Raw genomic sequence first — 15,449 nt, 5'->3', positions numbered from 1 at the left:
TGGAAAGGTCTTCTTCACATTCCTTCTTTGCAGCTCTCTTCGTATTCTGGTAGTTTTAATGAGATCATCCCTCACCTTTCTAAACTCTATCAAGTACAGACCCAGATGTCTCAACCGTTCCTCAAATGACAAGATCATTCTTATAAACCTCCTCAGTCACCAGACCTGAAACCTTAACTCAGATTTCTCTTCACAGATGCTGTCAGACCTGTTGAGCTTTTCCAGCAACTTCTGTTTTTGTTTCTGATTTACTGCGTCCACAGATCTTTTGATTTTTATTCTTTATTTGCATGTGGGAAGTCCTTGACATTGGTCTAGCTCGCTCAGAGCCAGCTCTCAGTGTCAGAATGTCTAACACTCCTCTTTTTATCTGCCAGCCAGGCTCCCTGATTAGATGATGTTAACAGTCCCAGCCAGGGAATTTGTATTCTATGAGGTTCATTCGGCAGACCTTGTTACAATCACTACAACCCTCAGTTCCTTTGTTCAAATCATTAATGTCCAACATGAATGGTGGTGGTCCCAACAGACACCCCTGCAGAACTCCATTAGTCACTGACTGCCATACTGAAAAAGACCGCTTTATCCTTACTCTCTGCTTTCTGCCAGTCAGCCAATCCTCTATCCATGCCAATACCTTGCTGCTAACACCATAGGCTCTTATCTTATTTAGCAGCCTCCTGTGCGATACCTTGTCAAAGGCTTCTGGAAATCCAAATAGATCTCATCCACTGGCTGTCCTTTGTCTAACTTCTTCAAAGAATTCTAAGAGATGTGTCAAGCTCACTCAAAACATAACTCTGTTTTTCTCTCTACAGATGCTGTCAGACCTGCTGAGTTTCTCTGGCACTTGTTTTGGATCTGCAAAGTCCATGGTTCTTTGTTTTATTTTCCTGTTTACTATGATATTGTGATGTTAGCATTGCATTTTTATCTTCAATACCATATCAGGGATCTAATCTTGTTCAGTGATGTATATTTGTATATCTTTGTAACCATTACAGGAAAACTATTCTCACCTGCAGTATAATTATTCACCTTCCCAGTTGCCACAGAATAAAACCTTGTCCAAGACATCACTAAATTCCTGCATGACATGATTCGACTTGAAAGAAAACTTAAATTTAATATCACCTGTTTTGTATTTCCTTTGATTCTGTGCCTCAGGCTTTACATTATCCATCAATTTCCACTAATGAGCCTGAGGTGAGGGGAGGGTGGGGCTATCTATGTGAAGACAGACCGTGGAGATTCATTGGACAAGCTGCAGTATTCCAGTAACTGACTCACTAAACAAAGGTCCAGCAGATGGACCCAATGACATCAAAGAAAGCCCTGTTTCCCAGGGTCAGCACCTGAAACAACTGAGCAAATAAAGTGCTTTCCAGGATATTGAACTCTAATAAGCTTCAATAGCTGTTTGAAGAAAAGGTTTGAAGTGGCCTCTTACTGATGTCTCCTGGTGTGAATGCAGTATTTGTGTGGTGCGTGAAGACCATGCCTGTCTTTAACATGATTGATGGGAAAGTCTGACCCAGTTACACACCTGAGCTGTGTGCAATACCGTCAGGAGAGACTTTCACTACAACTAACTGCTGAGCCAGCGGCAGTGATGGCTTTTAGCATGAGCTGGATTCTCATATTTTAGCAGGTGCCAATTATTTTCTTTTTTAGAAAAGGGACAATGCCATAAAAAAACTGAATCACAAAATAGAAATAAAAGGTATAGGATTAAATAATCTGACAAATCAAATACTTGTTTTATTCTTAGACTAAGGAGAGAGAAGGGAGACACAGGCAAGAACTAGTCCATCAAGGTTTTCTAATCAAATGGATGGGCTATTCGTTTGATGTGAAGGTTAATGTGTTTATATATATTTGCACAGCTAATTCATCAATCTTATTGGGAGTTTTCTGTACATTAAGACATAAGGCCTTTAGGTTTATGCATTTAACATTGTTAATAATTTTAGCTTAATATTGCATTATGGCCCCATTTGTTTTTCTCCCATAATCTTCCACTTTCCACTTCTGTTTCGTTTCTTTAATCCCCCTCCACACAATTTCTCTGCACAAGGTGCCATTCCCCTGTCCCATGAGGGGCCAAGAAAAGCATAAAAGAAGTGAGATGATCTCAATGTTGAGATGGACCTCACTACAATTCTTGTCTGATTCTGCCACATATTTCGCTACAGTCCATGTTGTTTAGATCCCTATAAAATTTCACCCTTAGACTGTAAAATGGAATGTAATTTTTTTCTGAACAAGCCTATAATTTTCAACACATTTGAAGGTAAGTTGCCATTTAGGGAAGAATTTAACTTGACTGCGGACTGAGGTAACATGTTGGCAGTGCCGCTACATTGTTATTATAAAGAACAGGAAACCCCAAACATTCTACAGGGATTCCACTGATCTCCCATTGGTAACTCTGTTGGTAACTAACGAAATTCACTGGGAAATTTTAACCAGCTGGTTTTACCCAGACTCCTGTAAATTGGTAGGTAGGCAATTGGCTGCAGTCTACAAGGAACTGTGGGCAAGTTTCTTTGTTCCAGGGAGACAATTGGCAACATAGTTTGAGAGTCACCACTCCACATAAAACAGGGGACCAGCAAGCAGGCAAGTCCTAAGTTGACTTTAGCAAAAATAGGAACTGAGCCCATTCTGTTAGTGTGGTGTTGGAAAAGCACAGCAGGTCAGGCAGCATCCGAGGAGCAGAAGAATTGATGTTTCGGGCAAAAGCACTTCATCAGGAATCATGATACAAAGAATAAAGAACAAAGAAAATTTACAGCCCAGGAACAGGCCCTTCAGCCCTCCAAGCCTGAGCTAATCCAAATTTAAACCTGTCTAAACCTGTCGGTCAATTCCTAAGCATCTGTATCCCTCTACTCCCCACTTACTCATGGATTTATCCAGACGCATCTTAAGTGGATCTACCGTGCCTGCCTCTACCACCTCTGCTGGCAACGCGTTCCAAATGCCCACCACCCAATGAAGGGCCTTTGCGTGAAACATCAGTTCTGCTGCCTGGCCTGCTGTGCTTTTCCAGCACCACACTCTCGATTCTAATCTCCAATATCTGCAATCTTCACTTTTGCCCATTCTCTTAGTGTCATTCTTAACCACACTCCGGCCAACTGAGCTATCTGCCTCCTAAATGGTTTAATAGTGAAGCAAAACATACTCAATGAGCTGAGGTGTATCAGTCACAAGGGCATGAATGGGCTTCATACAAGTGTCAAAGACTAGGGATGCAATTAAAACATTCAAATAAAGATTCTTCATTGTCACCTAAAATATGATAAAGGGGGCATGATCAGATCAGACCACAGATTCTGGGCATTTCACCCTCCTTTGCCACATCAGATTCTTTGACTGTAAAGGACAGGCAGGCATGAGAGATTCAAAGTTTGTGAGAAGATTTGTAGCTCGGGTGCTCGTTGCTGTGGTTCTGTTCGCCGAGCTGGAAGTTTTTGTTGCAAACGTTTCGTCCCCTGTCTAGGTGACATCCTCAGTGCTTGGGAGCCTCCTGTGAAGCGCTTCTGTGGTGTTTCCTCCGGCATTTATAGTGGCCTGTCCCTGCCGCTTCCGGTTGTCAGTTTCAGCTGTCCGCTGTAGTGACCGGTATATTGGGTCCAGGTCTATGTGTTTGTTGATGGAGTTTGTGGATGAGTGCCATGCTTCTAGGAATTCCCTGGCTGTTCTTTGTTTCACTTGCCCTATAATGGTAGTGTTGTCCCAGTCAAATTCATGTTGCTTGTCGTCTGCGTGTGTGGCTACTAGGGATAGCTGGTCGTGTCGTTTCGTGGCTAGTTGATGTACGTGGATGTGGATCGTTAGCTGTCTTCCTGTTTGTCCTGCATGAGAGATGTTCACAGAGAGGTACTTACATCACCCTATTAGGATTAGGAAGTTGTGGCTGTGATCACATCACAACAATTTTAGGCATCCAGATCTGAATCTTCCCAGTACATGAGGGCCATAAGACATAGGAGTAGGAAAAGGTCATTCAGCCCATCAAGTCTTCTCTGCCATTCAGTGAGATCATGCCTGATCTGATAACCCACAACTCCAATTTCCTGCCTTTTCCCATAACCCTTGATTCTGTTACTGATTAAAATTCTGTCTACCTTGGTTTTGAACATACTTAGTGACCCAGCTGCAACAATCCTCTGTGGTAAAGAATTGGACACATTCTGCATGCTATAGGGGAAGAAATGCCTCCTCCTCTCTGTCTTATAGTGTGGTCCCTTGTTCTGAGATTATGCCACTGGCCCCAAACTCTCCCACAACCTCTCCACACCTATCCTATCTACTAAGAATCTTCTTTGGCTCAACAAGTTCACTTCTCATGCTTCCACAGACTGCACCTACTCAATCTCTCCCCAAAGGTTGTACAAAATGTGGCCTTCAATCCATCTTCTTTGTGGCAATGTCAAAATTACAGTAGGAATGAATGGTGTGGGGAATGAAAACGTTCATATGTTTCAGCAGATTGCCCCTAGTGATGAATAATGAGAGAATCCCCATTGCTAATCTTCAGTGCAAGTCTTCAGCCAATTGAGTTCACTCTGTGATATCAAGTAACAGTTAGAGACACTATATACTGCAAAGGCTGTGAGGCCTGACAATAGTACGGAAGACTTGCTTCAGAACTTGCCATCCCCCCTAGCCAAGCTGTTCCAGTGCAGCTACAACGTGGCATCTACATGGCAATGTGGAAAGTTGCCCAGGTACGTGCACAAAAAGCAGGACAAATCCAACTTGGCTAATTACCGTCCCATCGCTCTACTCTCAATCATCAGTAACATGATGGAAGGTATCATCAGCAGTACTATTAAGCAGCACCTGCTCAGTGACACCCAGTTAGGGATCTCCTACGACCACTCAGTTCCTGACCTCATTACAGCCTTGGTTCAAATATAGGCAAAAAGCTGAATTCCAGAAGTGAGGCACGAGTGACAGTACTTAACACCAATGCAAATTCAACTGAGCTCTAGTGGAACTGGAATCAATGTATACCACGGTGCAAACCCTCTGCTGGTTAGAGTCATACGTGGCACATCGGAACATGGTCACGGATGCTTGAGGTCAGTCAACTCAACTCCAGAAAATCTATGCAAGTATCCTAGGCCCAATCATCTACAGCTGCATCCCTCCATCATAAGCTCAAAAGTAGGGATGTTCAGCAATGACAGCACAATGTTCAGCACCATTTGTGATTCCTCAGGTACTGAAGCAGTCCATGTCCAAATGCATCAAGAGCTGGGCAATATCCACAATTGGGCTGACAAGTTGCAAGTAATGTTTGTGCTACACAAATGCCAGGCAATGACCATCTCCAATAAGAGATAATCTAACCACCACCCTTGATATTTAATCGAGTTACCAACACCAAGTTCCCCAATGTCAACATCTTGAGGTTACCATTGACCAGAAATTCAACTGCAATCACCTAATAAATACAATGATTACAAGAACAGGTGAGAAGTTAGGACCTCCTGACTCCCCAAAATCTTTTGCCACCTAAACTTCATAATTGGAAGCATGATAAAATATCCCCACTTGCCTGGACCAAGAAATTTGACACCATCTGAGACAAAACAGCCCAATTGACTGGCACCACATTCACAGCATCCACACTCTCCCTCGCCAATGCTCAGTAGTAGCAGTGTGTACTATTTACAAGATGCACTGCAGAAATTCACCAAAGATCCTTAGACTTCACTTTCCAAACAGTCCAGAAGGACAAGTGCAGCAGGTACATGGGAACACCACCATCAGCAAGCTTGCTTCCAAGCCACTCATCATCCTTAGAAGTGGATTGCTATTCCTTCAGTGTCGCTGCATCAAAATCCTGGAATTCCCTCCCATGGGGTTTTGGGGTCAACATACAGCAGATGGACGACAGTGGTTCAAGAAGACAGCTCATCACCACCTTCTCCAGGGTAATAAATGCTGGTCCAGCCAGCGATGCCCATGTCCTACAAGTGAATAAAAAGAACTCACCACAAATCAAGTCAGCTATGAAATTAATAAAGACATTTTACACAAAAGGACCAAGAGCCCCATCACAAACCAAATTCGGTGCATTGAACACAAAATGACAGCCCAGAGATGTGCCATTCTGTTCAAACAGTCTGTGCTAGTGTTTATGCTCCCTTTGAGTCTTCTCTCACATTTATTGATGTCTTCACCATTATACTCCTTCTCCCTTGTATTCTTGTCTTGTGTCCTTGTAAGTACAAATATATTCACATTCACCATTCTCTCTGTGATTTTAAGGAGGGATTGAAGGCTGCACTTAACTGTCAGCAAGAGACCTGTGTTGCTTTTTTTGAGAAGGCCATGGATGTTCAGTGCCTTTAGACACATAAATGTCTGGACTCAATGACCCTAAGGATGGAGGTCTTGTGCTCCAAGAGCTCCTGACCAACCAGAGGCCCAGGATTGCTCCAGGTCGCAGGGGGTAATCATTGGCTGGCGGGGGGGGGGGGGGGGGGGGGGGCAGGTGCAGCAGGAATTTCAGTGGTGATTCTATCAGCAGGAAACTCCTGCCTTCCCAATGCTGGGTCCCTCAATCAGATACTGAGTGCTTTTGAGGGAGGGAGCCCTCCACAGGAGACCACTAGCTTCCTGGCACACATTAGTCTGCTGGTGCTGTCCAGAAACAACCGCCAAATCTTTGCTGGGTCAGTACAGATTGCAGCCCACTTCAGGTCCTTTGTTAGTGATGGGCTGTGCAGTCTAACTACAGGTAGCACAGTCCACAAGAGAAAACACAATCTCACTATTGTTTGGGTGAGGAATGTTACATGGCCATTAGAAGGGTGAAAAAAGAAGCAGCTTACAAACTGGGCCATAAATAACTCCAGATGAGATGGAAAACAGATAAACAGTATCAGGGTGTGTTTGTCAAACAGCTAATTCGAGGAGAAGCTTTTCTATCAGGTTTCAGAGCTCAGCGACACTGATTGGAGGAAGCGCCTTCCCAAAGAAACCGATTTCAGAAGAGGTTAAAACACCACATCTTTGAAAAGCAGAAAATTGCAAGAGAAAATGAGATGAATTTAATCTGACATGATCGCACTGCAGTCTCAATTCCCCACCCACAGCTGCAGACTCTGCTCAGGTTCCAAGCACAGTTCACAGCCCAATCCCAAACTCAAATGTGGTTACAGCCTGTCCTATTGATTATTTCAGGCAGTGATGAGTGGGTGTGAAGATGTTTTTGCATCATACTGGACTGAGGTGGGCAATACTAACTCTGGTTTCAGCGTGTTTGAAGTTGCTTTGATTTAATTTTGTTTCCTTCCTGCAGGAAGCAGTGAGCTATAATATTTGTTCCATATTCAGTTTCACATTACGCCGGTCCTTTGCATATTGCTTACATGCTGGGCTAGAGTGTGCTAGATAAATGATTTTTCTTTCCACTAAATCAACAACCTCTGTGTTGGTGCAGCCTGTTTGTTGGACTAGTCCAGCACAAAGTGCATTTAGTATATTTATTCTCCTTGCCTGGGTCGGGTGCTGTGACACGCAATGCAATGCTGAATTGCTTTGACTATTCAGCTTTAACAAGTGATTTTGCAAGACTGCTCCCTGTGTGGGACCTCACCAGATGGGAGTGTAGTTTGGAGATACGACTATAATACAACAAGGTGAATACAGTGGACTGAACTCCAGGAATAGATCCTCACGGACTTGCCCTCATAACCACTTATAATAAGTCAAACAAACTGTATATTCACTGTAGCGCATTAATGTATAAAGTAAAAAGCTCCATAAGGTGCTCACTAATGTACAAAAATAAGATCCCTCTATGCTTTCAATGTTTCCCCTCTGTTTCATCAATTTCTAGTGTAGGTTCATGACTTATTATAAGCTTAATCCAGAAGTCTTTAGAGGTGTTAAACACTGTTTATTGTTACACTGTATGTGATGTTAAGCTATAGAACAACATGCTGCGAATGGTACAGATTCCACTTTCTTATCAGAACATTGAAGTCACAACGAAATTACAACTGACCTCAGAAGCTCAATCATTAAGTCTTATCTACACACCCAGTTCTCCCAGACTTTTCTAAAAGGACTGCTGCCAGTGTTTTACTGACATCTTAAGGAGAGAAAAATGAACTGCTCACTACAGATGGTCTATCCTAAATTTGATGCAAAGTTACTCTTTCCAAAACTACTGACAACAACACAAACCAAAACAATTTACTGAAATGATCGTGATTACTTTTCAAATTTCCTTCTTAACTACAATGGCTCTGACCATTGAAAAGGTAAAGTCAGCATGGTCTTACCAGACCACACCAATGCTTTCCCAGAGAATCAATAGTGGTTTAACCTGAGGGTTACCATGCCTCAGATGATGGGAGAATACTTAATGGTAACCTCAGCCAATGTGGAAATTGAACCCACACTCTGAGCATCACTCTGCATTGCAAATCACCTATTCAATCAACTGAGCTAACCAGTCACATTCCAACCATTGACTCCCATCAAATCTCCTTTGACTTGAGTGAGCAGAGCTACTGAGCTGAGCTCTTTGGTGTGTTCTGGCAACTGTTCTGAATTAAATGTCCTGATTGAGCACCCTGTTGTAGGTGTTAGGATGATTCATTGAAGTAAAGGCCTGTTGTTCCAATAATCTCGCTTGTGTTTGCTTGCAGAACAATATGCCATTCTGGAGGATCTCGTGCCACGCAGACCTCGAGGCCCTACGGCATGCTCTGGAACTTGAGTACTTGTAGCAGAAAACAGACTGCACCTTTGTTCCTTGACTGTGGTGCTGATCCAGCTATGAGATGTGTGGATTATGCAGTTGATTTATGCTTTGTCTTAACCTTCATGGAAGCAAAATGAAAATGGTTTCAGAATTATGAATGAGATCTGACCTTCAAAGAGCAAAAAAAAATTGATTTAAAAACCACTGCACCAAGGTCACCATCACAGAAATGTGCCTTTATTGAAAAGACACAAACCTGATGCATTAACTACAAAGTCAACTGAATCCTTCTTTATCAGCAAGACTTTATTTTGGACACCAAGAGGGAACAAGAGACTTGTGGTTATCAACAGCGTGGTACAATCACTGTTTTTAAGAACATAAGAAATAGGAGCAGGGGTCGGCCATTTTGCCCCTCAAGTCTGCTCCATCATTCAGTAAGATCACGGCTGATCTGATCTTGGCCTCAATTCCACTTTCCTGCCTGTTCCCCATAGTCCTCATCTTCCCTATAGATTTTTAAAAAATGGTTCTTGCTATTTATGAACTCATGCTTTTCTCCCATTATGAACTGTGCTCTGTGTAAACACACTTGCCCCAAAAGGAAGATGAGTTCTTATTTAAAAAAAATACAAACCTGCTATTGCTAAGACAATCAAAAGACAAGTAATCTTTTTTGTGTAAATTTGTAATCTTATGATATTTCTCTCTCATACTGTCAAGTTGTTTTCAATAGTAACTGCAAATAGCAACCTGTGAGTGTTTTTATTAAAAATAGGTGTTCTGTGGACTGTGCATGTGTCTACACTCTGCCTTATGCCACCACCTTGTTGATCAATACGTGCAGATAGTACTTTTGTGACAATGAATCTTGTGGTTAAATGGCATTGAATAAAAAAGGATTTGAAAATTTCCAAGGCTTTTTGAAACAAGTCATAGAAAAGCCAAATAATCTGACAGTCTTTCACAGTGAATCAGCTTGACAATATATCCAATTTTAACTGTCCATTATTGTAGAACATATCCTCATATCATTTATGTGCAAAAGGACAAGAAATTACTAGCTTGCAATGAATTAAACTCTTTTTCAATTGGGCATCTAAAGGGGTGCCTGATTGTCCTAAGGCAGATTTAACAGACAAACAAACAATTCCCCACACATATTCAATAATTTTAGGGATTTTCCTAAACCATGAAGATCCTCAAATGCTTATAGCTTTAAGACCTCCTGCACACAGAGCTTCTATTATTTAACTTGACTAAGCTACTAACAGTGGAGCATAGAAACGTAGGAAATGCTAAAAGATAAAAGACCACAGTCTATCTAGTTCATTTTCCACCATTCTGGTTGTGACATGATACAATGATAATTCATTTGTTGATGAATTATAACGATCAATCTCCTTACTTATTCAATAACAATATAGAAGGGCAAGTTTCTCACCCACGTTCCTGCATCCTTGCATTGAAGAAGCCTTATTTTTACAATGTCCAGCAACTATGCAAGACCCCTTGGTAAAATATCCTTCATCCACTTGGTAACAAACAAACAGTATCTTCTGTGCAAGTCTATTCAGTCCATAGATGGATGCTAAGATTATTGAGAGGCTCCTTGAAATCAATGGGACAAACAAATGAGGGGGGTCTTCAGTGATGGAATGACCCACCCTGCTGGGTTACAATCAGGTTGTGAAATTGAAACTATCAGACCTCATGTTCCCCAGATAGATCACCCTATACATGATAAATATAGGTCCTGCACTCAGGATCTCCCATTTTAGAATTATGTGCAATTCAGATAGTTCTACCACTGGGGACTGAATGATTATCATATATTCTGACTACAACATCCTGCAGGAACTCATTGCCCTTTATATAATGTCCTAACACTAGTTTATGAATTGCACACAAATATATGAATTCACAGCAGAAGTAGGCCATTTGGTCTCTCCAGTCTGCTCTGCCATTTAGTTAGAAGATGGATGATCTGATTGCGGCTTCAACCCCACATTCCTTCCTACTCTTCATTACGCCAAACACCCTAGTCTAGAATTTATCTACTCCTGCCTCTAACTAATTCAATGACCCACCACCACTGCTCTCTGTGGAAATTCCAAACACTCTTAATCTTCTGAGAGAAAGACTTCCTTAAGTTGTCTAAAATTGGAGAACCTTATTTTTAAATTAATTTTAGTAATCAGCATATATCAATATACATAGTCAAAAATATCTTTATCGACACATCATATTTAGGAATTAGACCTTAATTACTCTGGACTAGTGAATATATTTTTGATAATGCTTTAAAGAAAAATAGAGCTCTGAAATAATGTATATTTTCAAAAAGTTATAAGACTTCAAAAAATTAGAAAATAGCACTATTGGTCGTTGTAAGGTCAACAAGGCAAGTTGAAAAGTGACGTGTCTTCAGAAATCCAGCAGCAGTTCTATGACATGAATAGCAAAGGGGTGTCAAAATTATGTAGTTATTTTGTCACGCTGTGAAATCACATCTCCAGACAGATGGATGAGATGTCGAACTTTACCATATAGAGAATCGTGGGAAGAGAAAGTCTAGCCTCTTAATCTTTGTAGCACTTCTTTAATTGTGTGGAGAACATTACATTAAAACCCGTGAAAAAGTTGTGCAGCAACAAAGTTATAACTTCTTTCTTGCAGTTTATAAAATGGTTCACTAGGAACTTGTGTACGGTAGTAAGTGGAGACTAAGTACCTCTCCAGGGTCACATTGAAAATAGCCAAAGGGGGAGTTATGGTTCACATTCACTTCCCAGCAGAACAGAAAAGGCAGAATGTTGAAAACAAATCATCTTGACCTTATGGCTAGGATGAAATAAAAGAAAAGAACATTAAAAGCACACACACAAACTGCAACATTATTTCCACCAGATTCATAAGTCTTTGTAGTGGCACTCCCTATTTTGTTGATTGTTTTCAAAAGTTGGTTTGCACCTTCTGTTTTTAAAGTAATTTCAATAGAATCTTACTCAGATTATGATTTGATTATTTCCATTAAGTAAATACTTTTTGACTTGTGGTCTGATGCTTACAATTCATGTGTCTAAAACTATTACTAAATATATTGTAAAAGTCCATGAATTGCTTTTGCAGTCGTGATGTTGGGCATAGTGACCATTTTCTTTTACCTTAAAACAATTAATCTTCTGCTCCCAAGTCCAAGATCCTATAAGTCACTATTTTAACATATTTGATCAGCAATTTTCAATCTATAATCATATACAAAGAAGGTTGTCCCTTTGCTACCAATGTACAAAGTGTACGATTTTCCCCTTTTGAATTTTCTAACTGCAGATAGTCAAATATCCCTTTTGACAATTTTGTGATTCTTAGGTATATTTCACTCTCTTATTGAGTTTCTTGGCTGATTGATTATGAATCTGTGCATGCCTGTTCCATTTCAACTCAATGTTCTACAATGGAGATTAAAAACATTAAAGTGATCACATTAATTTTGAATTGGGATTGGGCTGATATCAGACAGCATGGCCTCTTCTGATTTCCATTCTGTAGTCACTTCAACCCAACACAAGCAAATCAGCCTTTTGTAAAATGTATTGAAAGTGAATTTGTGTGGCGTTAAGAACACGATTGGACTAGTGTGGTTTTATTATGTTTGTTTTCTTATTCTTCATATTTAGTTTTACTGAAATAACTGCACAGAGGCTGGTATCCCATCACTAAATTACCCTTTATTTACATGTACACAATGCATGGGCTCTGACCAATCAGCTCAAAGCCAGTCCATAGATGGAGAAGACTTTCTGGATCTCCTGTTTTCTCTTGCTGTTTCTTTTCAGGGACTCAGCAGTAGTGCTTATATTTTACCCACATCAGCTGTGGCTGTGTATGAATGTGTAGTGATACAGTAAAAAGGTACCTTTGTGTTAAAACTTTATATTTTCCAACTAGCATGGTTTTAATGATCATGCTCGGTCAAGCAGCCAGTTAACACTTACTGTCTTAACTCATGCATGCCTAATAGTTATTGGCCTGGATGCTATTTTTCAATTGGGCAAGAATTTAACAAACTCAAAAAGCACTTATTTGAACAAAGTTACAATTGGGTCCTATTATAGATTGCTTTTTCTCAAGTAGATTAGATTCCTTACAGTGTGGAAACTGGCCCTTCGGCCCAACAAGTCCACACCAACCCTCCGAAGAGTAACCCATCCAAACCCATTTCCCTCTGAATGATGCACCTAACACTATGGGCAATTTAGCATGGCCAATTCACCTAACCTGCACATCTTTGGACTGTGGGAGGAACCGGAGCATCCATATGAAACCCACACAGACACCGGGAGAATGTGCAAACTCCACACAGACAATCGCGCGAGGCTGGAATCGAACCTGGGATCCTGATGCTGTGAGGCAGCAGTGCTAACTACTGAGCCACCATGCAGCCCATAGGACCACAGCAATGTGGCATTCTACTTGTTCTGTATGGGACTGCTTTGCGCTATCTCTACTTTGGGCAAGCATAGGAGTATACTATACTATTAATTTTAGTTGGGAGTATTTTAAATATAATCAAAATTAATGATGTAAATATTAGCACCTGTAAATATGACAGCATTGCAATGTGTTATTCTCTGTTCTGACATAGATCACTTTACCCCAGTTTTAACTCTGGTTGGTAGTGAAATGGGCTGGAAACACATCTGCAAATCCAGAATTGGGAATCATACAATTTCAAACTTTGGCCTCATTTAAATCCCACCACTAACGTTTCTCCTAGAGTGGGCAAGAAGTGAATGGAAATTACAAGACTGGAAGTGTCCCACTGAAAACCAGGTAAGTTGCGGAATTGGCTTCAGGTCTTACCTTGCTGAAGAAACATGGATGAAGTGATAGTGGAGTTGAGGGTGAGGGCCTTAATCTTTCTGGTAGATCCTGGTAGAACACTCTAGATCCTCCTGTCTCATTAGGAAAGTAAAACAAATACCTGTTTTGAAGTATTCCAAACCAGACCTCACTGTCTTCACAAGGAGTGAAATCCAAAGAGATGCCCTCACTCAGGTTAGTTGTCAAATTTGCATTTAGGTCCGAAGATGCATAAAAGCCACCATTCAGTGAATGTACATGCCACCAGTTTAACATAAAGAACATCAAATGCCTGGAAACTCTAACAGCCCAATCACTCAGGCAGATACAGTTAACATTAATAAGTAGGGGTTAGGACAAAACTGGCATGGAGTTATAACAATTCACACTCTCGGGTGAGCAAACCCAGACAGCTAGAGATTGGGTGAAGATTGAGAGACTTGTTCTTTTTTATTTCTTGACAGTCATGCAAATATTCAACATAAGGCAATTTTTCAACTCTATTATTTCCAAAACTATTGCACAACATTCTAAACCTAAACAGACTGCACCATTGAATTATGTAATTATATTGTTGGTACTGAATTTCAGTTAGTCAAACCAAAATATACAGTAAGTAATTTTAAGTGAGTTCCCCTAATATCACAAAAAAAATACTTTGAAATGAATGATTAGCTTCATCTGTATTAACATGCTGTCGGTGTGGGATGAAATGTAAGCACTCATCAATAGGGCCACTAAGCTTCTGAGCCATTTTCAAGCATGTTGACATTAGAGAATGTGGCCCATTAGTTTCTCTTCCAAAGCCTGTGTCTAACTTATCCTATTATGAATTTGTATAATTTCCTGAGGGAGATGGCACTAGCACAACACACACAAATGCATTTGGATTTGAATGTTTCTTTGTAGAGTGTATGGTTCAGATGAGATGTTGAAGCATGTGGAAAGCTATAATTAAATTTCTTGTAAATATTAAATAAAAAGCATAAAACCTTAGGACATGTGAGTGAATCACAAGTGTTGGTAATGCTGCTGGTAAAATGTCAAAGGTAAATCTCTGGGAAACCCCTCTCAGAAACCTGAAGGTAATTTAGCAAATTTCTGCTTCCTAATTTAAATTATAACTTACATTCATCAACCTTGACTAGTTACATTCCACTAATGATATTGGTTCAACAGCACATTACCATTGTAATCTGTAGAACATTTTAGTGTCTCAAATCAGTGTTATTTGTATAATCTTCAATCCTGTTCTGAAGCAGTATTTTATCTGACCAACACAGCATAGTACTGTTAGTCGAAACCACGCTTATCTAACTAATCTGAAATAAAAATTATTTCAACTTTAGATTTCTTAACTTACTGTTTGCATTGGGATTTCAAGACAAACTTCATTGTCCAGACAGTGGTAACCTGCTACCAGAGGGAGTCGTTTATGTGAATAGCACATTCCACTACGAGGCTCGTGTGGAATATAAATACCAACATAGACCACTGGGTCGGGTGACCTGTTCATGTGTTGTAAATTATTTGTCATATTTTGGGCAGGAACATTCTTTTGGAGGTGGGAAATAGAGGCTGGGACATTTGTGATTCCAGATCCAAATCCAGCTTAAAGTTATCATAGCCTGGTATTTTTTAGGAGGCAGTGTAATAATTGTCTAGAGGTTTGCCATGAGCTTGGAACAAAGGTATGACTGTAAGGAGTACGAGCTCAATTTAAGCCTACAATAGGATCCATTATCGTAATTGTTGGTTCAATGCAATAATTGCTGGTGGACAAGTGTCTTTGGTGAGGCTGTGGCCTGGAATTGAGGCGATGCTACCCTTCATTTCAAGGATG

The 15,449-nt window shown here is 40.5% G+C and overlaps 1 protein-coding gene across 8 annotated transcripts in view; it reads left to right on the top strand.

Annotated features, from left to right (window-relative positions):
- The window catches only part of LOC122560227 (protein phosphatase EYA1-like), a 270,247-nt gene extending 258,025 nt beyond the window's left edge, over positions 1-12,222 (top strand). For all 8 annotated transcript variants that reach the window (XM_087994796.1, XM_043710684.2, XM_043710690.2 and 5 more), the window contains one exon: positions 8,685-12,222. In XM_087994796.1, the coding sequence (XP_087850922.1) occupies positions 8,685-8,765 (81 nt within the window). In that variant the 3' untranslated portion in view covers positions 8,766-12,222. The remainder of the gene's footprint in view (positions 1-8,684) is intronic.
- Positions 12,223-15,449: the final 3,227 nt, after the last annotated feature.

This window comes from Chiloscyllium plagiosum, unplaced genomic scaffold, assembly GCF_037043375.1.
Source record: "Chiloscyllium plagiosum isolate Xiang-an unplaced genomic scaffold, Cpla_swu_hap1 HiC_scaffold_15, whole genome shotgun sequence".
NCBI lineage: Eukaryota > Metazoa > Chordata > Chondrichthyes > Orectolobiformes > Hemiscylliidae > Chiloscyllium > Chiloscyllium plagiosum.
This window is presented reverse-complemented; position numbering and strand designations above follow the sequence as displayed.